The 23625-nt window shown below is 47.3% G+C and overlaps 8 protein-coding genes across 8 annotated transcripts; 4 read left to right on the top strand and 4 right to left on the bottom strand.

Moving 5' to 3' along the window:
* Window positions 1-161: 161 nt before the first annotated feature.
* On the top strand, window positions 162-6080 carry F4813DRAFT_286982 (uncharacterized protein). Its single transcript, XM_049240561.1, has one exon. It carries the CDS (start codon window positions 494-496, stop codon window positions 6038-6040), a length of 5547 nt encoding a protein of 1848 aa, XP_049094901.1. The 5' UTR covers window positions 162-493; the 3' UTR covers window positions 6041-6080.
* A 472-nt stretch (window positions 6081-6552) lies between these two features.
* F4813DRAFT_376369 (uncharacterized protein) lies at window positions 6553-8052 on the top strand. The gene is made up of 2 exons (XM_049245115.1): window positions 6553-7102; window positions 7239-8052. Exons 1-2 carry the CDS (start codon window positions 6678-6680, stop codon window positions 7666-7668), a joined length of 855 nt encoding a protein of 284 aa, XP_049094900.1. The 5' UTR covers window positions 6553-6677; the 3' UTR covers window positions 7669-8052.
* Window positions 8053-9739, bottom strand: F4813DRAFT_376366 (uncharacterized protein). The gene has a single exon (XM_049245114.1). It carries the CDS (start codon window positions 9439-9441, stop codon window positions 8263-8265), a length of 1179 nt encoding a protein of 392 aa, XP_049094899.1. The 5' UTR covers window positions 9442-9739; the 3' UTR covers window positions 8053-8262.
* A 556-nt stretch (window positions 9740-10295) lies between these two features.
* Window positions 10296-13395, bottom strand: F4813DRAFT_394187 (carbohydrate-binding module family 1 protein; the record flags this gene model as incomplete). The annotated part of the gene is made up of 12 exons (XM_049247525.1): window positions 10296-10304; window positions 10360-10667; window positions 10721-10763; window positions 10813-11045; window positions 11156-11184; window positions 11231-11279; window positions 11339-11432; window positions 11485-11606; window positions 11663-12125; window positions 12191-13039; window positions 13093-13292; window positions 13347-13395. The coding sequence occupies 12 exons, from the start codon at window positions 13393-13395 to the stop codon at window positions 10296-10298; spliced, it is 2448 nt and encodes an 815-aa protein (XP_049094898.1).
* A 985-nt stretch (window positions 13396-14380) lies between these two features.
* On the top strand, window positions 14381-16471 carry F4813DRAFT_376362 (uncharacterized protein). The gene has a single exon (XM_049245113.1). It carries the CDS (start codon window positions 14625-14627, stop codon window positions 16125-16127), a length of 1503 nt encoding a protein of 500 aa, XP_049094897.1. The 5' UTR covers window positions 14381-14624; the 3' UTR covers window positions 16128-16471.
* Window positions 16472-16887: 416 nt separating this feature from the next.
* On the top strand, window positions 16888-17793 carry F4813DRAFT_286779 (Mss4-like protein). Its single transcript, XM_049240557.1, has 3 exons — window positions 16888-17291; window positions 17433-17556; window positions 17626-17793. The coding sequence occupies exons 1-3, from the start codon at window positions 17013-17015 to the stop codon at window positions 17655-17657; spliced, it is 435 nt and encodes a 144-aa protein (XP_049094896.1). The 5' UTR covers window positions 16888-17012; the 3' UTR covers window positions 17658-17793.
* Window positions 17794-18124: 331 nt separating this feature from the next.
* On the bottom strand, window positions 18125-20523 carry F4813DRAFT_376359 (uncharacterized protein). Its single transcript, XM_049245112.1, has one exon. It carries the CDS (start codon window positions 19974-19976, stop codon window positions 18453-18455), a length of 1524 nt encoding a protein of 507 aa, XP_049094895.1. The 5' UTR covers window positions 19977-20523; the 3' UTR covers window positions 18125-18452.
* A 177-nt stretch (window positions 20524-20700) lies between these two features.
* On the bottom strand, window positions 20701-22653 carry F4813DRAFT_286761 (HD domain-containing protein). The gene is made up of 3 exons (XM_049240556.1): window positions 22151-22653; window positions 21912-22089; window positions 20701-21854 (listed from the first exon to the last, which is right to left on the bottom strand). The coding sequence occupies exons 1-3, from the start codon at window positions 22176-22178 to the stop codon at window positions 21272-21274; spliced, it is 789 nt and encodes a 262-aa protein (XP_049094894.1). The 5' UTR covers window positions 22179-22653; the 3' UTR covers window positions 20701-21271.
* Window positions 22654-23625: the final 972 nt, after the last annotated feature.

Below are 23625 nucleotides of genomic sequence, written 5' to 3'. Positions count from 1 at the left end.
AAGCTGTTTCTCTCCTGGACCCTGGCGTGTCTCATACTTTTGAGGCGTACCGAAACATCCCATGTCTTTTCTTCTCTTTTACTCGTATCTTTTTCTTTTTATTTCGACATCACATTCGTTCTTATTATCACTCGCTTGCCTCGTTCTAGGTAAACAGGCGATAATCAATTATCTGCATTGGTTGGAGCACATCATTGTCTTCCTGTCGCCTAGGTACCTAATTTTGTCATCCGTCACATCGTTGGCCACGATTTATCAACTACCTTCATCATTTTCCTTTAGTACATATTGGCTACCAAGAGGCTATGAGATAGATATCTTCTACATAGATATCCTCTAAATTTATTGGGGTGCATTTGCATTCATGACTACATACCTAAAGCTCGTAGCTTAATTTAACATTGACATCCTCAGGGAGTAGCATTCTCCTGTGTCTCCCTAAAAGAAGACCTCGCTCGTTTAATGCTACGACGTGCCTAGTCTCGTCTATAGCATGGAGCGCACTTATATTCAGGAAAATAAGCAAACGCGACTTCAAGCACTAGGCGAAGAATGGGGTATAACTAGTCGATCTCCCCCGCCGCCCTTGGCGAGGCCTGATCAGCCGCCATCCTACCGGGCAGATAACGATGAGTTCTTAGCAGAAGAACTACTTAAGAGACAGCGTATTAGCGAATCCCAAGGTCACCAGCCAAAGGGGAGTATCTCGCGCGCCTTCACAACAAAAAAGAAGACGTGGGAATACCGGGAAATTTACAACACCCTCGTGGCTCATATTACCAACCAAGGATCACCAGGCGTTGCCGAATGCCTAATACTCAAATTGAATTTAGCCGGAGGGAACCTCAACTTGGCGCAGAAGAGTCGAACTAGTTTGCTAAGCAGAAGAAAGAGTATCGATTTGGCTGAACGCAGCCAAGTGCTCCAGATAGCCGTCAAGAATGGCCACTATGAAATGATCGAGGTTCTTTTGCCTTACGCCGATTCTTTAAGCCTAGATACCGCATTGCCCACTGCGATCCGTGACGGAAACGCGGCCATTGTCGCGCTTCTCATAAGATATGGCGCGAGTGTAGCTCAGACTGCTGACGGACAGGATGCATTTCGACAAGTTTGCGCTATTGGAGGCCAGCCCGATCTAGTCGCGCTTATTCTGGGATCCGACGGACGGCCGTCATCGTCATGGATATCACAATCCATGGTTGAGGCAGCGAGGGTTGGGTGCCTGGGTACGGTAATGCACCTCAGCCAGTCGACAGCAGACGGCAATCACGATGGTGCCGCGGCGTTGAAAGCTGCCGTAGCTCTCGGCCGGAGAGATATCACTCTCGCTATTGTTCTCGGTAATAAGCCACCAGCTCAACCCGGCCTTAACGAAGCGTTTGACCAGCTCATGAGTCACCAAAACATTAACCCCAACGAAAAGATAGCCATGGCGGAGATCTTGTTGTGCGCTGGAGCGGAAGGTGATCTGGTATCGAAAGCTCTGGTACAATCGTGCGCCACTTACTTCCTCGAAATGGTGCATCTCTTAGTCTCTTATGGTGCGTCGATGGAATACCAGGATGCGATCGCTGTTCGCAAAGCTGTCTCAAAGGGCAAGGTCGACTTGGTAGAGGTTATGTTAAATGGGAAATCCAATTTCAGCTCTCATCATGCGTCCGAGTGCGTAGAGCTTTTGCCAAAAAAGTTGAGATTCGAAGAACGTTACTCGCTCCTTAATCTGCTGCTTCACAAAGGTGCATCCGGAGCGCCCTTGGACGAGGCGCTAATTGACGCGGTAGAAGCCGGCGATGTCGAGGCGGTTAAAATACTTCTCACGCCGCTATTTCCCAAAGGTAAATTTGTCGGGGTCAAAGATATTCGGAAAGGTCCGCGAAGCATGGTATTTGAGAGACACGAGACCGCGTCGACAGATCATAAAGGTGCCCTAGCGTTGCAGATCGCCGTGAAGAAAGGGGACGTAGCTATTACGAACTTGATTCTTTCGAATAAGCCGCCCAACCCCGTTGCTCTCGCTCAGGTCTTCCCTAGCGTGCGGAATCTACCCCCCCTTGCGCGGTATCAGATCTCGGAGTCATTTTTGAGGGCTGGACTTACTGGACCGTCGGTTCATTCGGCCCTCGAGAACACCATCGACGAGCAACCACCACACCGAGATGAGAAGCTCATCGCACTCTTCCTCCGCTATAATGCAGATGTAAATTTTAACGAAGGCCACACTATCACGGCAGCTATTTCACAGAAGGATGTCCAACTCTTAGAACGATTGCTCAAAAGCAAGCCCACGATCCAAGTAGCAGCCAGAGCGATTCCTAGGGCTATGGAAGTCGATGAAGGCTCGATACGGTTTCAAATGATCAACATGCTCTTAACAGCCGGCGCATCACAGGGGGGTCCTGAAGTATCAGCAGCTGTCGAGACAGCGATACAGATTGATCCGCCAGATAAAAGACTACTTAAAACGTTGCTGCAGCAGGGGGATGCGGATGTCAATATTAACGAGGGGATAGCTGTAGAGCGTGCCGCGCTACATTCCGACTCGGAAATTCTAGGGATGATTCTAAGTCTGGGGCAGCCCAATGCTAGTAGCCTAGAACGGAGTCTAAAGAGCATAGGAAATCTCCCAGTATCCACAGGTAAAACCGAAAAGCTAGATGTATTATTACGCCGAACGCAGTCGAAGGATACGGCTACCAGGCTGCTATTACAAGAAGTGTTGGCTATTTTGAAAGTACCTTCGCACGAACAAAATTTCTCTTCAATAAAAGTCCTACTAGCAAACGGTGCCGATATCAATGCTATGAATGCCGAAGCGTTGTGTCGAGCAGTAGCCGCGGCAAACATGCAATTGGTAGAGCTTTTATTCACGGCCACTCCGACCCCTACTTCGATGGCGTTTGCTATGCCGCACGCCCTTCGCATTCGTGAATTAATGGATAGGCTGACGTTCGCGCAAAAAATCCTAGAAGGCGGTATACCGGCAACTGAAGTGAATAGAGCTCTCGTCTTTGCCGTCAGTACTTATCCAGACGACATACCGCTCATCAATACTCTCTTAGCCCGTGCAGATACCCGAGACGGCCTGGCTTTGATCGAGGCTGTTAAGGGAGAAAAGCAGGACGTCGTAGAGCTGATTCTAGGCAAGAAGACTTTCCCCGTCGAGATTCTCAACACAAGTTTTGCTCAGGCAACGAGGGGCAAGAACAAAAGATCGAGAAGCATGTCGTCTATCAGTTTACTAAAAGCTGGCGCATCGGGAGAAGTAGTATCGGATGCGCTATTAGCAGCCGCTTCCGATGGCGACGTAGAGTTCGGTACCATCTTAGTACAGAATGGGGGCAGCGTAGAACATAAGGACGGTCAGGCCATCATAGAAGCTTGCAAGGCAGGGGCAGTCGACGTCCTCGCAATGCTGCTAGCAGGCGAATCGAGAGTCGCCCAAAAAACGCTGCAGAGAGGATTTCAAGCCGCTACGCAAGTAGGAGACTTAAAGAAGCGAGCAGAGATCTTCAAATTGCTCTTGCAGGTAGGAGTCTCCGGCGAAGTAGTTGATGCTCAACTCGTGTCAGCTGGGAGGTATGGAAACGACGGGAAAGATCTCGTCCGACTTCTGCTAGTGTACGGAGCGAGTCCTGATTACAATGATGGAGAGGCTGTCGAAAAAGCAGCGAGGAGCGCCTTTTTGGGTAACTTGGAGATGCTATTAGGTATTGTTGAGGTTGGTGGGCGTCAGAAACGACCATCTTCTCACACCTTAGTCCGCGCGATGGATGCTTGCTGGGACCTAAGCAGAGACACAAGATTTGCCATTATGAACTGGGTTTTCCAAGCAGGAAAACCTGTTCCCAGCTCTCTCCATTCTTCTCTGGGCCGTGCTGTCAACGAAGAAGATCCCGATGAGAGACTTATCGAACTGCTTGTAAACCACCGTGCTTCTGCCACCGCAGATGACTGCCAGACTTTGGTTGACGCGACTACAACGCTGTCTCCGTCGGCATTTTCCAAACTCTTAGATAGTAGAATCACTGTCGAGGACACCTCCTTAGTGTTTAGTAGGGCGTTTGCACCTGATCGCGTTTCGTCGTGGCTATCTGGTCGAGGCTACGAGATTGCCAAATGCCTGCTAGAGAAAGGTGCCGCCGGCGATGGAGTTGGATCAGCATTCGCTACAGTACTTGGGTTATACATCGAGACGCATGCGCAGCTAGCAAACGACTTTGTGGATTTACTCCTCGCACACGGCGCCGACGTCAACTACAACCACGGAGAGGCGTTGCAGAATGCGGCCGCGCAAGGAGACCCCAATCTTCTCAAAAGACTCCTACGCGAGAATCCCAATTCCCAAGCGCTAATGTTTGCGTTACCTCGTGTATTCGACGCCCCTGCATCTGAAGATGATATATATGATCTTATCACACTATTCGTCGAATACGGTGATGGACAGAGCCGGATGGATGCTGCGTTCATCCAAACTGGTTCGGAGCCCATCCTCGTCAAAGCTCTGGACCAATTTCCACGCTCTACGAAGATTCTCGGGGCATTATTAGATGCCGGGTTCTACCATGACCAATTGACAACGTGCAGAGTAATGCAGGAAATAGAGGAAGAAGAGACCGTTACTCTGCTCATGTGGGCCCTTATCCAACCTCAGAAGAAAATCAGCAGCGGAGTTATCAACTTACTGATCGAAAGGGGTGCCAAAGTTAACTTCGAAGCGCCTGTCTCTCGCGTTACTCCTCTCATGTTAGCTATACAATGTCGTCGGCAAGACATCGTGAAGTCTCTACTACTGGCAGATGCCGAAGTCGACGTGACAGATGCGACAGGGAAATCCCCCTTGTCTATGGCAGCTTCTATCGGCGGTGATTTAGCTATCACCATAATGTCCAATTTGCTAGCGGCAGGGGCTTCGAGAAACGATGGTTCGCTTCACAATGCAGCACGAGAGCTTAACCTGCAAGCCATGCAAGTGTTAGTCGAATATAGACATGATCCTGACTTTCCGAGCCCTCTGCATGGTGGGCGCAGCGCACTTGGCGAACTATGCCTACACGCAGCTGACTTCGGCGAGATGACGCCCCGCCGAGAGAAGGCGATGGAAAAGGCCATAAACTTCCTCCTCCAGAGCGAATCCGATATCACGCTACAATCTGATGGGAAATCCGCCCTCCTTCTAGCTCTGGAATCAAACGACCCCTTGACCACAACGAAAATTCTGCTACGGGCCGACATGTGGAGATACATCAATAAACCATTCAACTACTTTAGCGACGGCAAATTCACTTACTCTCCCACCATGTATGTTCAACGCGTGTTACCAGATTCGGATCACAAACCACAGCTCTTAGCACTACTAAGGGCAAATCGGGGGACTGATGTATACTATTCCAACTCCGGCCCGCAGCCTGACGATGCTATCGGCATGCCAACTAACATCCAGCTCGAAGAGCAAGAACGTAAGGCGCGGCTAGCCCGTCTCCAAAAGGACAATGAGGACCACACGCTCGCGATTCAGCGGAACAGGGAGTTGGCGGCAGTGCAGGCGCAAATCTGGGCTAACCAGGCGGAGCTAGAGGAGGCGCGCAAAAGGCGGGCACACAGCGCAGACCTATCAGCGATACAGGACCGCGCGCGTATCGAAGAAGAACTATTCAACAGCGCAATGCGGCAGCAACGCGCACGCCACGTAGCCGAAGTCAAGCACCAGGAGGCACTAACACACGCCGGGTTAACACGCACGCAGGCCCTCGCTGATGCGGAGCTTGCCGTCGAAGCGCAGAAGCAAAGCCGTATGCTCCAGTGGGAGCGTGACGTGGGCAGCGAGCGCGTTGGCAACGCAAACCAGCTAAGCAGCATAAGACTCCGGGAGAGGGAAGAATTAGAGCGCCTGGACCAGGTAGCTGACGCAAGACTCAAGAATAGAATACAGGAGCAACGGAAATTGGTTGATAGCCAGAGTACATTAGCAGCGAATATAGCAGGCGCAGGACCCAGGGCGCAGAGGCAGATTGGGTATGTGAGTGGTGAGTTAGATTAATTACTAGGTAGCTGTCAACCACATATATAGGTAGGTATCCATGGAGTCGGACTCGGACTCGGAGGGAAGTTGGAGCAAATCATGCAGTTTTCAGCACCGACGGTGTAAGGATTACTTGATCAGAAAACCGATTATTTATATACTCGGCATGTTTAATAGAATTTATAAATTTACAAAATTTACAAAATTTACAAATTTACAAGATGTTGGGAATTCCCGTTTAGCGTCGGACCTCCGACTAAGACCGAGTAGGATCCGACGCCACTGGCTTTAAAACCTAACCGGATAGCAACTTATAAAGCCGTTACATACTCGGAGTATCAATACGCGAGCGTGTGGCTCCGAAATGTCGCAAACGAGTCTAATATGTTGATATTGTCTCTCTTTCTCCTTTTCACGGTTTTCCATCTTCGTTTCTCAAGATACCTACCCTAACAGACTTTCTTTTTCTTTCTTGTTTGGTCTCTACCCCGAGGTACGTTTGCACTCGGATGAGAAAAAAAAGAAGAAAAGAAGAAAAGAAGAAAAGAAAAAGGTTGATCATTCGGGATACACGTGCAAATAAAGTACCACTCTTAGGACATATCCTTTAAACGTCTTCCCTCAACATAAATTTCCCCGTCGCAATTACGCTACCATGCCACTTTCTACCTCGGCGCTGCTCCGCGGCATATTCCGGCAGCGCCTAGAGCATCTACGCGTCGGACGCCTACCACGCTCAGCGCCCCGCCGCTTCCAGTCCAACACTCCGGGACCGAAGCCCGGCAACGGAGGTGAGACCGCGAAACAAAAACCGCCAACCGGGGATCCGATCCCGGTGGGTAGCACACCAGTTCCTCCCGTACCTCTGTGGCAGAGACTCGGCCCCCTAACACGCGCCGGTGAAGCCTATGGTCGTGCCCAGCGGAAAAGACCCTGGGCTACGCAGATCGTCTCCGCAATCATCATTTATCTAGCCGCCGACATTAGCGCGCAGCGCATAGGCGGCAAGGAATACGTGCCTGAACGTACTGCTAGGAATATGGTTATTGGTGGCGTATCTGCTGTGCCGAACTTTCTCTGGTGAGTCTTATTCATTTTCCTTGTCTCTCCCCTTTGGGTTGGTCAGTATATGTTGGACAGCATTACATGTGCATGATAGGTACCTACCTATACATAACAAAACGAAGCCAAACATCAGAATTGATACAGTATCTAGGTTCGTCTGGCTTTCCCGACACTTCAACTACTCATCCCACATCCTCTCACTTGGCGTCAAGATTGTCGTCAACCAACTCGTCTTCACGCCTACTTTCAACAGCTACTTCTTCGGTGCTCAGGCGCTGTTGGCTGGGGACTCTCTTGCCGAGACCTGGGACCGAATTCGCCGCACTGTTCCCGTCAGTTGGGTTAACGCCTGGAAGCTGTGGCCTGCTGTTACTGCCTTCACCTTCACTTTCATCCCCATTGAATACCGCAGCGTCTTTTCGGGCGTCGTTGCCGTCGGCTGGCAGACCTACCTGAGCTACCTGAACCGCCAAGCTGAGATCGAAGAGGAAATGGCTCATAGCAGGACTGTGGCTGCTTTACCTGCTGTTGAGACGAAGCACTTGCAGCTCAATGCCCAGAAACCTCGAATAACTGCGTGAATTCAAGTTTCGTTTCTTCGTAGATTTACCATAAAAATACGGATTCGGGGACAAGATAGACTAGGTAGACTTATGGTTGGCGGAGGTGAATTGGCATTCATAGGTATCAATCGGTTAATAAAAGCTTCCCTGGTACTGGCATATATCCTATTCCTCACTAGATCTGCTGTTAGAGGGTGTTCTGGTGGTCTGGTGGGGCTAGAATTCTCAAGATTGGTTATAAACTGTTTATATTAAAAGTTAAAGGGGGAACCGGGCTACTACGAATTATTTGGTCAGGCTGGTATCTCAAATCCACGCTATAGATTTACCATAATTACCTTATAGATGTGCATAACACATATTTCTTTGGTTACAAGTGTCTTTTGAGGAGCTTGGACAGGAGCTAGAAACTTTGGCGCATCTTTAATTCTAACATGTAAAACTAACTACCAACATTAACCCTGACATAATAAATATAATTACTCGTCCAGATAATTTAAACGATAAGTACCTCTAAGATTTCATTTAATATTGACCATGGATATCTCTTCTGGATGTTCTTGTATACTAAAATGTATTTCAATTATTTATAATTTTTATATTCATACCAACCTAACGGTGGCGCCTCTCTTGTGGCCGCTGGCGGTGATGTAGCGGTTTTCCCTGTTCTCGGGCTTTCTCGTCGTTTCCCCGACGTCTAGATAATGCGGTGTCTGACTCGATATCATGATCTTCTCCGTCTTCCTTAATATTATTAGCATTCTCATCCTTATCTTCTTGTCCTCGTTGTCTCGTCCCTAATATCCTGCGCTGTTTTAGCTCAGGCGGCGTTTCCTTCAATCCGAACTTTGTCATAGCCCAGGACCACCAGCCTCTCTCGGGCGGTAACCACTGTCCGATATCCATAGTATGATGTTTTTGGTCCTCTGGTAAGTTAAACCAGACAAGCTCCCTAGTATTATGAATGCGCCCTTCTATGACAAAGTCTCCGATGTCATCCGGGATTTCGAGCGCCTCGGCAATAAGTATAGGCTGGTAGGCTGGGATGAGGAGATGTAGGCGCACTGGCCGGGGCGGTTTCCCGTACCTTTGAGAACGCGCATTCTTCTTTTCTATATACCTTCGTGTTGCAAGCATAAAGACAAAGACCGTGTCGATCTGGTTCGTGTAGCCGCAGAACCGGGGATCAAGTGGATTGGATTCGATGAGATGGAAGAACTTGGGGTACCAATCGTTGTCTGGGTGGAAGACATAAAACCAGTGTTCAACCTCGGGATCCTGAGAGGTCTGGGCCAATCGCTCACGGATCATATAATAAACCAGTTCGGGAAACTCTCTTTGAGCCATGAGGGCAGTTTGCGCTGCGAGGGTATCTGAGATGTCTTTGAGCCTAGTGGCGATGAGGTTGAGCGCTTGGACTCCCTGGTAGGTCAAGATCATATTAGACCCGATACCAACAGTAGTTGCGATGGTACTGAAATAGCCAAAGAGCTTCAGACTGTCGCAAACCGACCGGCCCATCACCTGAATCGAAGGGACGAACTGATGTGCAGCTCCGACCAATTCTGTGGCCTTGGGGACTAATTCATTTATATGGCTAGCTGTCTCATTCGCCTTCTTGATCGTATTTCCTAATTGCATAATATTGTACCCTGCTTGTATGGTCTTTACAACTGGATTAGCCTTGGCTGCTGCCCCCGCGGCCGCCCCGATAGTCCTCGTAAGAGTCTCGCGGATGACCCTTTTCTTCGTCTTGTTTCCGGGGATCCATGATGTGAGATCGGACGGCATAATGATACAATGATATTGTTGATGTTGTATGTAATGATAGTGACCAAACAGGGTAACTTGTAGCAAGGGCCGCAGAGTGGGGGGGCGGGAGTGCTTTTAACTAGAACGTGAGAGAGCCAAGTATGGGAATGGTAAGGCATCTATGAAGCGTATATTATTCTGCTTAGTCCTCTATTGACGTGGCAGTTTAGCTGGCCATTAAACCTGGATCTCATTTGAAATTACCATTTTAGACGGTGTTCTCCTGCAAATGTTGATTGGGCTGATAGGCAGCTTGCGGTGAGAGGTTAGTTTTGGAGGCTTGAAACCCAATAAAATCCACGGATACTGGTTAAGGGGTAAGGGATAGTTCCCGCTTGACGGAGTCCGGACATACGTATATCCGTACTCTTTAGATACCTATCTTTGGATAATTACTATTAGATAGTAAAGGTACATACAACGTGAGGGTTGACATTACTATCTGTTGTTCATGGTTATACGGTTCTTCAAACTTAAGTCTTCATATCAATATTACCTAGGTAGGTACTCAACCTAGGTAAGGTACTACAAATCTACTTCGTACCTTGATGCTTATTGGTACAACAAGGCAGAGAGAGGTACATATGTGATCGGCATATCGTGCACGGATATTAAAAACGAGCAAAAGAGCACATGCCAATTATTTCACACTGCCTTAGCTTCGTAACATTTTAAACCTAGCCTGCTAAAATGGAATGTATCAACTTCGGTCTACTAAGCAGTGTCTACGCATTTTCAAAAGATAATTATGGTACTAGTTTTCACCTAATATATCAAGCCACCGAATAAATATTCGTGGAATTAACTATAGTTAGGTAACCTAGACACCTAACTTAAACACACTATTTCTGGGGCATCAGTACTCGATATGACGGACATGGAAGATGATACGCTTACCTGAGAGTAGTATTCGTTCTGGTACTTGCAAGTGTATGGTGCCGCGCACTGGAAGCTGCCCGTCCACTGCAGTCCGCCATTTTGAGCAAACTTCGGCTGTGTCTTAGGTGATGCCAAGGCGAGGATCTTTTCTGAGGCGTGTTCGGCAGCAATGACGATGTAAGAGGTGGGGTTGGTAGTGATATGACCTGGAAAGATGCTAGCATCGACGACGAACAAGTTATCGGTGCCATAAACTTTCGTATTGAGGTCAACTACCGCCGAGCCGCTGTTTGTCCGACCGTCGTCTGTTCCGAGCTTGCTCGTTCCTAGGAATTGTTAGTTGTTGTATTAAGTGCTAATACGATGCTAATCAACTTACCAATCCAGTGGTTTGATCTTCGGTTGGTGTATGAAACGAGCATCTATAATTATCAGCTTTTTTTTCTTATCGCGTGATATAACGCGACTAACATCATTGATAAAGTCCTCGACGGTAGTGTTCGATGGCGGGTAGGTCCAGGTGAGGCCCTTAACATTTGTTAGAGCCGCTTGAAGGTTCTTGATGCCCTGAATAACAGCCTGGACATCGTTCTTGTCCCGTAAGTAAGGTAGCGTCGAGACTACAGTAGTTAAGGCCTTCGTAATGGTCATTCGGCCCCTTGATTTTGCACCTCGTCCGAGGTACTGACTCATAGTCATAGCATCTACGTCTATTAACGAGTGCAAACCTCAAGGTATTGGGATAACCTACATCCATTCGGTGTTCCGGCACCCCCTTCAACCCTGGCGGTCCACTGGAGCTATCGAACCACACCGTCGCCACCCTTGATTTCATCCCAGAACCTACGCAGGATTAGAATACTGGTGGGTTTCAGGTTTAGCAACTTACATTGGGCCAATATTTGGTGCTGCTTGGGCCAGAATACCAGATCGGGAATCTGCAATTACATGTCAGCTACGGCCCTATTATATGATACAAGGACTAAACCTAGCTAACCTAAATATAGACTCTTGTCGGTGACATTGGGGTTATCCCAAGCTTCGTAGAAGTCGTAAAATATGACGTCGGGATGCGTGATAACAATATCAGTCTAAGCAGATGTAAGCATATTTAGAGGTACGACCGTCTAGGGAGCATCGAACGTTTGTGTGGTCTTCCAGATTATAACCGACAGGGAGATTTATCCAAGAGCTATTGGAAATCATGGTTGGCCCATCAATTGACGATTGAACAATGGATAACTGATCTGACGGTCCGATTCCACCTGAGCTAGTTAGTAATATAGAGCATGGGAGGGTTTCTGAGATTGAAGTTACTTACTTCGTAATAGGATCTTAGCAGATCCAAAGGTTCCCGCAGACAAGATGACGCGGCCGGTAACTGAAGTAGCATTGACAACACCGGTGTATCCTCCGTTTATGAACGGCTCGACCTCAATACCGGTAGCGTGGCCACCAGATCTAATAACTCTCTTTACTGCCGTGCCCATCCATAGATGGAAATTCTTGCGTTTGCTAGCAGAGACTAAGTAAGTTGCCATAGGCCCGCCACGTTCGCCGCCAGAAAACATGAACGGCGAGTGAGAGAATGTGTGATTCTTCTGGTTTGGCACGTCGTTAGCAGTAACTTCTGACCATCCACCAGCTTTTAAACCACCAGCTAAAACTTCGAAGCCTTCCATCCATCGAAGGATGGTCAGTACCAGGAATGCGAGAGAATACCCTCTTGGTTGCAGCGGCCATATCCGAAGATTTCCATCCTTTGGGAAAGTTATAATCCCAGTCTAAAGTATACGGCTAAGTTTCACCATTAGTATTGTTGTATTTGTGGACGTAGTATATGACATACCTTCCACCATAAACCAGCATTAACAGCGGTGCCTCCACCCAGCACGCAGCCAGCCATCTGATCAGTATCAGTGCAGGCAATGCCTGCGGAGTTGACCCAGATCTCGTTGCACAGACCGGGGACGTCAAATCGAGTCAAATTAGTGCCATCCAACCATTCCGGCTTGAGCGAGCCGCCCCATCGTCCTGAAGAAGGCGGCCCCTTTTCAATGAGCAATACACTCTTTCCAGCCTCGCTCAACTTGTCCGCCAAAGGGATTCCGCCGGCGCCGGCACCAACAACAATGTAGTCATAAGTGCCAGTCGGGACCGGGATGCCAGTAGCAGTAGGAATTGAAGCAGTAGTAGATGTGGTGGTCGTAGGTGTTGCTCCTCCGCAGCTCCCGGTAACCGCAGCGGTAGCTTGGGCGGCCCATCCTGAATACGATGGGTTTGCTGCGTTTTCGTCTAGAGTAGCGCCCCAGATGCTTTGGCCGTTGCTGTGGAAGTTGATAGTAACATCCGCTGGGCAGGCCGGGTTCCCCGGAGATTTGAGCGAGCTAGCCCATCCTAGTACTAGGGAGCCGGCACTAGTCGACGCGGAACCTGACGCGCCGTCTTGGTCCCATGCTAAACAGTTCTGACATCTAAAGATCAGAGTATAGTAGTCATTATCGATGGTAGACGAGATTTGAGTTAACTTGGCATTTCCTGTATATATGTCCGGGCTTGTATATCCACTGGCGAAGCGGAGCGATGTCAAGATTTGATCTTCGTATGGCCAGGCCATGAGAAGCAGGCTATTTGTCATCGGCCCCCCGAAAGACAAACCACACCATCCGTTCGTGGTTGTGCCGTTGGAGCCGCATTTCTGTTACGAGGGTTAGCGTGTTAATATATTAGATATAAACTTGCTATACTGACCAGGTATCCTATGAACTCAATAGCGTCAACGGTCAAGGCATTCTCTGGTAGTGCAACACCGAAGGTTAGACCACCCCAGGCCGATACGCCACCAGAACCGTCGGCCTTATCCGGTACGATCCATGTGTCGAATGCGATACCGGTTTTGCTGTCCTTGTACAGGGTAGGTGCGCTTGCCTGACCAAGACATTTTTGGACATCTGCGCCCTGTTAGTAAGACCACCGTCGGCGTATACCTAGACAGTATAGCTCACTTAAGCTGACTGCTAGAAGCAGTGATACAAAAAGACCGAGGCGACCCATGATGTTACCGGCGTATCACACCAATTACTCGCGTGATAGGAACCGGAGGACTCGACAATGTGTCATAATGCATCCAAAGGACTCATATATACTAATAGATTATGAGGCTGATGAGTACAAGTGGGCTGACGGGAACTCATTCCGAACGAGATCTGACTAGACACACTAGTAGATATATGCATGACCGAATATGACCCAGGTAATAGGAGGAAAATTATTGATCCCATTTCATGAACATGACCAGCGGACACTCATAGGGAATATTGGCCTAGGGAACCGATCAACCGCGAAGCGCAAAAGTAAAGTGGAGCGCGGGTAGGAGAACCTGGAAGCTGGGCGCGGCTCCGATTCCCAGAACCAGATTCATAGTTCTGTATGAGAGGTTCTGGACCTTCGATGTAATTCCGCGGCGCAATAGTGGGCGTGTTCTACCCTGCTCTTACTTGCTTCACCCTGATTCTCTGCATGCTGACAACAGTGCAAGGTAACATCTCCGTTTGGACGAAACCTGGTCATAGGTGATAAGAACCATGCCCCTCCTGACCTTAGGAATAGCCAGCAGCATTGGAGGTAGTATGGCTGGAGGAACACGACCGCGAGGGTTAGACCGAGGACGTCTTAGCCTCGAGCGACTTGCCTCTTCTGTCAACGGAGTGTCGTAAAACGGAGGGACGCTTTTCTACTTTACGGGCCGAAATTAGCGACTGTAGCTGGAGAGCTGGGAAGCTGGGAAGCTGGGAAGCTGGGAAGCTGGGAAGCTGGGAAGCTGGGAAACTGGCGAGCTTGATTCCCTTCTTTACCCCTAGCTGTTCCCCGCCAAAAAGAAAAAGCCCATATCGTGAAGAAGGCCATTTGGGGTTGGGGAATTAGTACCTAATGTTACCTTGGCTCGTCTATGGGCAGGTCTAGACTTAGAACAGGTATGTACATAGTAGGTACACAAATGATTCATAAGCCACAATTCATTCACATGTAAATGAAAATTCATAGGTAAGCCACCAGCTATCTTTCAAGCCACATTAAAACAGGTGCCTTAGGTCAGTTCAAATCATTGCTTCTTCCACTATCAAAACGCTCAGACTTTACCTTTCATAAGTTACCTGTGCCTAACCCGATGTTGAAGCCGTAATAATATTCCTTTTTCATTCTCGTCAAATGGTTCTTTCTAGATATTATACGAACCGGAAGTATTCAACTTTAATAAATACAAGACCTCATTGCTTCTCCGCATGGCTACGCATTATCCCCTCAACGGTATTGACTTGGACTTTACCAAATATGAGCATAGGCCTATATCCAATCGCGACATCATAGTCAATCGGATTATGCAGGACTATATGTCACCAGAGAGAGTGAAAGCAGTTGTCTATAACAAGAGATATCAAGATGCCAAATTCCAACAAATCAAAAGTCGCGATCGAGAACTTGGCCTTGATATGTATCTTCTATATGGGATGCTTAGGACTGATAGCAACTCGTCCTTCATCGGAGCAGAACTACAGCGCCTCTACTTGCCCTCTGCTGGCATATTCATTGACGCTCTGAATTACTACCCGTTACCCGACCCTGAGGTTACTATTAGCAAGGTTACGTTAGGGCTTATAGAACAGCATTATCTCGAATCCGAACCTTCTATGCGCGCTTGGCTTGGTCATCTCTACCGTTCTCGCCCCGACTTAGTGGCCAAACATAAATCCGGCCGGACAAAAGATATGAAAGAGCACGTCAAGAGTTACAGGCCATTTTCAAAAACACATTACCGTTATTCTTTGTTTTCCGGCGGCCACCACCTAAGAATCAACACCTTCTCTAATGTCGAGTTTTCTATCGATCCTCGGTTTATTAGCACGCGGCGCCTCGGTATTTTAAAATGTCGGCTTTCCCCTAACCCATCACGAGCATGCAACCACTCTAAAAGTCCGGCCAACCCCTTTCATTCCGTCAATACATTATGTGTGCGTCGAGGGAAGCCTCAACGGTCCAGCAGTCTACCCCCACCTGATTCGTGGAACACGGTAGCTTTAAATACCAAAGACTGGAAGAGGGATCTCGAGGATGGATGGATCATCTACTTCCCTCGACGTCCTCTGTCTGAACTTGATAAACTATCACGCCGTAGAAGCTTAAGCCGAACTCACATCCGAGCAATGTTCACTAACAAACCCAAAGTGCTTGAGAAGAAGTCTACGCAGAAACGGGTCAAGGGGCAGATTAGGAATCCGTGTGCTAACTGTTCCCAGCATAGTAGTCATCGCTCTTCAGCCTGCCCCTTAGCATGTGGTTATTGCAACTCGCCGTTCCACAAGGCATATGCTTGCCCAACCAAGGCGAGCAACCGATGTAAATGCATGCCCTTCCCACAATACCACACAGCTTTCGAGTGTCAAATTAATTGCAGCCGAAAGTGCGGGTGTCCAAGCCTCCCAGGTTCAAGCCATCACAAGAACGCCATGCTTTGCTCCTATCGTTGCTGCATGTGCGGTGCCAACGGTCACTCGGGAAGAAAATGCTCCTTGAAGAAATGTCCGTGCGGAGGGAATCATCTCACTCAAGACTGCCGATGGAAGGTTGAGTGTCCCGCCAAAGATTGCAATTTCTACCTATGTCATCTTCATTGCAGAGAATGCGGAAAGAAGAAGGACAAAACTTCGAAAGAGCACTTTGTTGGTAGAACCTGTCAAGGCTGCTTGAGGAATGGTAAGCCAATCTTGGAAAAGGTCGCATCAGAGTAACAATGGAAATTGGCTCGGCGAACGTTGCGACTACACCTCAAACCCTCAGAGTCCGGAATGATTATCCGCTGGCGGTAGTTGATATCGTAAGGGTAAGCGAAGTGACTATGTTTGTACACAACCTACTGGTATATAAACACAAGCGAATATACGTCTTCTAGCAGTATATCAGTATTGGAATACTCCGCACAGTAAAATGGTATAAGTGCTAGGTAATATGTATATGTTCAGAGTGGCGTTGGAATATTACAACCAAGACTGTAATAAATCCTATAGCATTACATTGTCAAAGAAGTCTCCATATTTCAAGTATAAACATAACTTGAATGTATACTCCATTATGTATTGTTTATTTCACGAATATATATTAAAATCCACTTCGAGGACCGGGAAAGTTGATTGTCGTGGAGCAGTCCGGCCCGCGGCTAATATATCCGATCCAGCCAAGAGGGGCGAAAGATCTGACTGAATTGCATTCGTGACGCCTCTTAGACGTCATAGAGTGACAGGATCACCAAGATCTTAAAGAAGATTGTGAAATAACTACAATTATAGGTTTTTTTTTCCCCACGTGCTTGAAAATATTTTGGAATTGGTTAGGTTAAGTCTTTACATACACAAGAGATCAATGGTGTGATTATCAGTTGAGACGTCTGATGTTAAAAAGTAGAATCCGCGGCAAACTCTGTCGACATCTTACCACTTATTCCTCGCTATCAAATAAACTTATTGGATCTGCCGCTACTAACTCTTCATCTCTCGGTACTTATTATATTCTTACATACTCATATTTCATCTAACTACAAATATCTGAAGCTCGTAATCTCGCAACATCTATATACCAAGTCAACGATCCCAAGAAAAATAAGACAAAATAGTAAAATCATGACTCCACTTCCAGGGGGTTGCTACTGCGGTCTAATAAAATACACCATCACGCTCGAGGACCCAGAGTCGCAAGCACGCACGAGTATCTGCCACTGCAGTAACTGCAAGAAGTTTACGGGCTGTGAGTACGGCATCACAACTAAGATCCCCAAGTCGACATTCAAGATTACCCAAGGAATGGATCATATAAAAATACACGAAGCGGATAACGGGAGCGGCGTATTGCTACATCGCGAGTTCTGTGATACGTGTGGCGGGCCGCTTTTGGAATACGGTGTACGTATTTCTCCTTAATTTTATCTGATGAATTCCGAAGATTACTCGAGCTTCTCGCTCCTATCATTGATTTGCATAGGTACTTTTAAAGAATCTTTTACGGGTTTCCACGGACGTTATATTGATGAGAATTGGTTGCAGGGAAATGCGGGAGATAATATATACATCTTCTACGGTACGATGGAGGACCACGCCCGCGGTCAGGTCGAGCCTAAGGGCGAGTTCTTTTGCAAGCTGCGGGATCCATGGATGCCGAGCGTTGAAGGTCAGTTAGTGCATGCTCAAACCCCTTTTTGTTGCTATGATAGCAAGGATTACTTACTCAACGTATCAGGGTTATTTCAAAAGGAGGAAATCAAACAGTAATAACGGAGATATCACTGGTCCCAACAGGACTGGGTAATGTACTACTCGGGTAGGTTCTATTGTACTAAATTCATGTGAAATGTGGATATGAAAGAAAAGGGGTTAGGGGGTCAAGAACGTATAAGTCAGGAAGATAGACGTGGAAACATGATAATAATAATAGTAAGTACCTAACTACCTAGGTATTTAGGCATGTAAACTACCTAAAAAAGTAATATGGTATATTAAGTTCTACAACTATACTTCATTCCGTCTCAGACGCTGTAACACATCAATCGGGCGATACAGACGGTTTGTTGGGGGTTTGATAGGCTGCAAGAGCCCCTTCTCCTATTTTTGGCTCTAGCTCGCTTGTATGTCGGTATCTTTCTACCGAATCGGCACGTCTTCGACCATGACTCCTCGAGTGATGGTTACTAGAGTGACGGTCCCCGGGCAATCGAACAGACGCAGTTATCCTACAACATACGGATTCCGAGGTTTCTGGTGACAAGTTGATGACATCAGGCATTCATTCAGTAGTTTGTAATGTGATCATTATGAATTTATACAAATGATCCTCCTATACCCTAGACCTGTGGCCATATCTAAATAGGTGCCGTAATCCCAACAGACGTAGAAAACATGAACCTGGTATCAAGTTGGCGTTGAATCATTGCACCCAAAACAGAAACAGAATATATCCTTAAACGCCCTTTTATTGGACTTGAGCCACGCCATCGATTTTGTAGCCATATCCTTGGTTGCAATTGAAACAGAGGAAAATCGTTGAACTGTCGCGCTTTACCTTGTCATTTATGCGTCTTCCCAAGTATCCACACCCTCCATATCATCATGTATCTCGACATCCACTTTCGTCCCGAGTGCTTCTTTTCCTTGGCGAATCATATCCCTTAGCCGAGCGTTGAAGTCGTTCATCCGCATGTCAGTTTCCATTTCCTCCTGGAGTCTCTTAGCAGCCAGGTTCTTCGCCTCGTCATCTAGTCGAGGGCTATAGTCTCTAAGCTCCTGCGTCGAATCACCTCTTCTTATCCTAATAGAGGAGGTACCAGATGCCGCTGACGCCGTACTGTGGTTTCTCCCGTGACTACGCCTCGGGTGAATACTAGGACTAGGAATAAGAGAAGCTGGTTGTGGAATACGAGAGGCTGAGAATACACTGGGCGATTGCGGTTGGCTTGGGATGGGGATTCTACTAGGAGTATGCAACGATACGGCTGGTGATTGAGCTCGAGGGGAGGCAAAACTTGCCAGCTCATTATTAGATACAGGCGTGGTTCCGACGTAGCTTATCCTGTTAGACTGGCGTCGGGTGTGGCTAGGCGTGTTTACGCGGCTCACGGGTCGACTAATACGTCGACGAAGAACGGGCGGAAGTGTTTGCTGTTGAGATGTACGGACTGTCGACGCTTGAGAAGCTCTGCTTTGCGGTCGTGTCTTTTCGGGAGACTCCCGGACCATGACCCAATTCCGGCGCAGTTCATCTCCAGGGGCTCCGGTATCGATCTGTCGCCGCTTTGCTGCAGGAGAGGGCGAGGATTCCGGTGATTCTTGTCTGTAATTAGATGGGAAATAGTGCGACTGGGGAATTTCGATTGGTGCTGTGCTAGAGCCGAAATCTGGAAGGGTGGGAATATCATGCTCGTTGCACCAAACTTGACCATTTGTAGTTGATGGTTGCCTAGGTGGCGTCTTCATCCCGTATCCCCTACCTCCGCCTGCATAGAAACCACGAAACATGCCCGTTTTACAGAATTGAAATACCTTTCCGACGACTCCGCCTATAGTACTCAAGGCAATGGAACCCCATCCGTTCGTTTGCCGTGTTCGAGAGGGTGACGATGACAATATAGTAGATGTAGCATTAATAGCGGACGGTTCGATCGTCGCGGGCGCACATTTAGGGCCTAAGGCGCGCCTGTAATCGATGTCGGAATATATGCTATCTTCCATCGCGCCCATGAAGGCCCCAGGAGCCACTCCATTTGGAGTTTCGATTTGACCGGCCAGAACATACTTCCTCCCCTCTCCCTGGTTTTTACTATCGGTATTAGATGCTGCATCGGCTCTGTTCGTACCCCAGCTATTGAACAGTCTAGACTCGCGAGCCACCCTCCGTTTCCTCTTCGCATTAAGGCCTAATGTTGATGCATCCGAGTGTAAGCTGTTGGTAGATCTACTTAGATATAGGGAACTCGAAGCGGAGGGCGATATAGGAGGTCGAAACATTCCCGGATGAACACCAGGCAAGGAGCTGCCGTCGTTAAGAGTTTCGAAGTGGAATGCGCCCGGCATAAGGACCCGTGGCCCGAATGACATGTTAGGACGCACGCAAAGGAGTCGAAACGAATGCGACCGAGGTGAAAACGAGTGTTGACGCTATTAAGTTGGAGCCGATATTTGGTTGAATGGAATAGCGAGCGTAGAAGATTAGAAAATGGAAATATATCAATAGAGAAAGATAGGCGTAACTTTGTATCGTCGGAGCTCTTTGAAAAGACGAGACAGCAAAACAATCCGTTTGTTATCTCACCATTACCAACTTTCCCAATAATGCGCTGTCTCGCTTTGTTCAAAGATACTCAACTATCAATAAGAGCTATCGGTGCCTTTGTCGATACCGGACGAGTCTTACTGTTAAAATACCCCTGATGCAGCTTGTACGTCTGTTGTTTTCGAAGATTATTTTAGAGTACGCGAAGCAGGGGGGGAATGTATGATATGGTGTAAGAAGGGTGGGATGGGTTTTGGTGCTCGTGATCACAAGCCTCTTTTTCTCTTCTTTTTCTCTTGTTAGAGTTCGCGTGGTGTCGCTGACACGCGGTTGGGGACTTGGACTTGGACTTGGACTTGGACTTGGACTTGGGGACTTTTGAGGACCCAGCGACCAATAGGGTCAATTCTTGACTCTACAGCTTATTAGCTCATTGACCCCTGTCTGGCTTTTAAGGTTATCTGCCTGGGTGGCTGGAAAATGGCTTAGCTAACTTTAATAAGTACAGCTTGAAGATGTTGATAAGACTTACATCTTGTAGAATAATAGAATAAGTGTTTGAACGCTGCACTTTTAATTCCAATTCCAGAAATTTAATTGTTGAGTTTGATTATCACACCCGTTGCTGGGTCGGAATCATTTGCCAGTAAAGTGTAAAGTCAATAGAACAGCCGTTGCCAGGTCGCCAAGGAGCCAACCCCGGGTGCCACTTCCGGATACCAGATTCAATATAGCGGGTCCCAGCTAAATGTTACATTGAATGTAAAGGTGCTAGTATTTTAATGCCTTTTTTTTTTTTTTTTTTTTTTAATCTTTCCTCCGCGCATCCTCACCGGCGAAATAAAACAGGCGGTCGGTAGCGTTGCAATATTCTATCATTATTGGTCATAACCATAAGCTCCATTCTCTAGTGAGGTATGTAAGGTATGTATGCCATCCCAAACCCCTACTCCCATTCTACCTGCCATGATAATGTGATAATGTGATAATACACTCCATATGTACCTGACATAAAGCAAAAAGCGTAAACAACAACACCAAGAATCTTTCGATATCGGCGCAAGACTGCAATACCGCAATATGCTTTGCTTACCGCTATAGCATTGAACCTATCTCCTTTTTAGCTCTCCTCTTTAGAGTAGTAGGCATCTTGATCCTGTGTCGTCGCCTTTTTCACACCGCCATTCACACCGGCTTCGCCATGAACATGCGGTGCTAACCCCCAGAACTCTTCGCGTTCCTTAAGGATGTCCTTTGCCAACTCCTGCGTTTCCGGAAGTACGATCCTGGTCGCAACGTAAGCAAATTCGCCCAGGTCCAGGCGCTTATCTGCCCGCTTCTCGTACTCCACCATTTGCAACAATAATTCCATCTTGTCCACGTCGTGGACAAAGAGGCTTTCGGGTGTTTTGGAATCCTCGTACTCCTGCCAGATTGCTCGGATCTCCTGTCCGGCAACCCCTCCATACACATTGCCCAATAAATTTTTAGATATATAGTCCATCGTCTCGGCCTCGCGACGGCTTTTCTCCGGTTTCGGGACACCATCTACCGGCGTAATGTCCCCAACGATCGATTCGGCCATATCGTGAATGAGGCACATCTTCATGCATTTGTTAAGATCGAGCTTGGATGCAAGCGAAGGAGGGCATAGGAAAGTCATTAAGGACATGCGATACATATGATCCGCGATCGATTCGCCTCTAGCCTTTTTGTAAGCGACCAGTCTCTTATCTAATTCGGGGAGAGGAATGCTCTACCTGTTAATACCGAACCGCCGCCATCCTTCTCGCTTGCTCGTCTTTAACCGCTCGAGGATATGAAAGAAAGGAACCGGTGAGCTCGACCCCTCGGCAGGGGCTTCGGGATGGATTTGTGCCAGTACTTTTTCGACCGTCCATGGTTCGGAGACCTTGGGAGTTATTACGACGCCGGGTTCTACGAATGTAGCCTGTTTAGTTGAACCTTCGCATAATGTTCTACAAGATGCTTCACTTACCGATGCCTTCCAGGTTATTGGGGGACATCCTGCCTTTAAGTACTGACAGGATAGCTCGTACTTGCAGGAGATGTTCGTGACCGCGGTTGGTATTTGTATGGGTTGGTAAACTCTGGAGACGTAGTTGGGAATCAAAACGGGCAACACCAATCAGCTAGAACTTGATCCTAGATGGGGTGAAGAAACAAGCCCGAATGATGGCTTATATAACAACGGTACATACAAGAAGAGATGAAGTTGAAGCGTTTCAAACGACAAATCAAAAAGAAAAAAAAAGAAAAAGAAAAGACACCTGCATTAGAGAAAGCGCTAGAGGGTCCCCATGACACACAAGCCCCACGTGGCCGATAGACTGATAAATCGAAACGCTCTAAATTCTGAGATTAGGTAGGTACACTATCTGCCTCTTAACTCCGTATGATGTCAGTCTTTCGTTTGCGGGTTACACAGCAGTACGCCACGTCAGATAGGTACATGTACTAGGTGTTCCAGACCCTTATTCAGCTTTGGTCAATAAAATACATATATAGGTTATGTAGGTACCTATGAATTATCTTCCATTTCTCGGATACATTCCATCGTTGCCAACTCGAAAAACAGTTCTGCCCAAGCTTGTCTTAAATCACCGAGCTGCCCAACGCCTCCATATATTAGTACCTACTACTTAATTTCTAGCCTCGTATTGCTTTGGCACAGGTGGATTCGGCTCCTTTTTTCAAACTTCAGGGGCTAAACTTGACCAGTTCTTCGGCTTTTACATATATAGCAGGTAGTTAAATACTGAGGAGCTAAACGTTGGGATCAACTCAAGACCTTGCTCGACTCCATCAAGTTTGCCTTCGTGAACTATACTATAATTTGCAGCTTCTATCATTCGTCGTAATTTATAGCAATCAAGTACAATGAAGAAAGGACACTATGCTATTTAGTCTTAGTTCTCTAAACAAATACGTGACCTGTTTAGATGGACTGTTTACCATACCGTATTTTCAACACCTGCCAAAATCTACTTAGTTCATCTCTAATCACAGAGGGAGTCTTCATAATTGTCCACAGTAGGTGTACTACAAACGAGCATATTTGTCTCATCCTACTTGGCCTATAATATGTATCGTACAGGGAACCCTCCTTACCATTGCGGTACTTGAATAAATTCAATGGTATATACTACTGCATCGTCTTGCCTTTTAATATTTAGCGCATTAGGTAGACTAATAAGCGTCTATATACAGTCATGGAAGTTCTTCGATGGGTCTACCATATTACGGCCCGATGCTAAGCTGGGTGAAAACATTGAATTGTGTCATGTCTGACGGGGAACTGCCCATTTTCACTCGATTCGGTCTGAAGCCACGGTGATGGGCATATGTGTGACTCTGTGATAAAGAAACGAGTATTTGGACTTAGACTATTATTAAATATAATCGTGAGGATATGATAGTCACCATCTATCAAAGCATCACGATACTCCCTAG

This window comes from Daldinia decipiens (genome assembly GCF_022478715.1).
Source record: "Daldinia decipiens strain CBS 113046 unplaced genomic scaffold F4813scaffold_56, whole genome shotgun sequence".
Classification (NCBI taxonomy): Eukaryota; Fungi; Ascomycota; class Sordariomycetes; order Xylariales; family Hypoxylaceae; genus Daldinia; species Daldinia decipiens.
This window is presented reverse-complemented; position numbering and strand designations above follow the sequence as displayed.

What these genes read in the sequence shown, in the direction of transcription:
- F4813DRAFT_286982 (XM_049240561.1), top strand. Translation starts at nt 494, where the DNA reads ATGGAGCGCACTTATATTCAGGAAAATAAGCAAACGCGACTTCAAGCA.
- F4813DRAFT_376369 (XM_049245115.1), top strand. Translation starts at nt 6,678, where the DNA reads ATGCCACTTTCTACCTCGGCGCTGCTCCGCGGCATATTCCGGCAGCGC. An exon ending in GCTGTGCCGAACTTTCTCTG is followed by an intron (nt 7,103 to 7,238) that starts GTGAGTCTTATT and finishes TACAGTATCTAG; the next exon opens with GTTCGTCTGGCTTTCCCGAC.
- F4813DRAFT_376366 (XM_049245114.1), bottom strand. Translation starts at nt 9,441, where the DNA reads ATGCCGTCCGATCTCACATCATGGATCCCCGGAAACAAGACGAAGAAA.
- F4813DRAFT_376362 (XM_049245113.1), top strand. Translation starts at nt 14,625, where the DNA reads ATGGCTACGCATTATCCCCTCAACGGTATTGACTTGGACTTTACCAAA.
- F4813DRAFT_286779 (XM_049240557.1), top strand. Translation starts at nt 17,013, where the DNA reads ATGACTCCACTTCCAGGGGGTTGCTACTGCGGTCTAATAAAATACACC. An exon ending in GGCCGCTTTTGGAATACGGT is followed by an intron (nt 17,292 to 17,432) that starts GTACGTATTTCT and finishes AATTGGTTGCAG; the next exon opens with GGAAATGCGGGAGATAATAT. An exon ending in ATGGATGCCGAGCGTTGAAG is followed by an intron (nt 17,557 to 17,625) that starts GTCAGTTAGTGC and finishes TCAACGTATCAG; the next exon opens with GGTTATTTCAAAAGGAGGAA.
- F4813DRAFT_376359 (XM_049245112.1), bottom strand. Translation starts at nt 19,976, where the DNA reads ATGTCATTCGGGCCACGGGTCCTTATGCCGGGCGCATTCCACTTCGAA.
- F4813DRAFT_286761 (XM_049240556.1), bottom strand. Translation starts at nt 22,178, where the DNA reads ATGTCCCCCAATAACCTGGAAGGCATCG. An exon ending in CAATAACCTGGAAGGCATCG is followed by an intron (nt 22,090 to 22,150) that starts GTAAGTGAAGCA and finishes CTACATTCGTAG; the next exon opens with AACCCGGCGTCGTAATAACT. An exon ending in CGGCGGTTCGGTATTAACAG is followed by an intron (nt 21,855 to 21,911) that starts GTAGAGCATTCC and finishes CAAAAAGGCTAG; the next exon opens with AGGCGAATCGATCGCGGATC.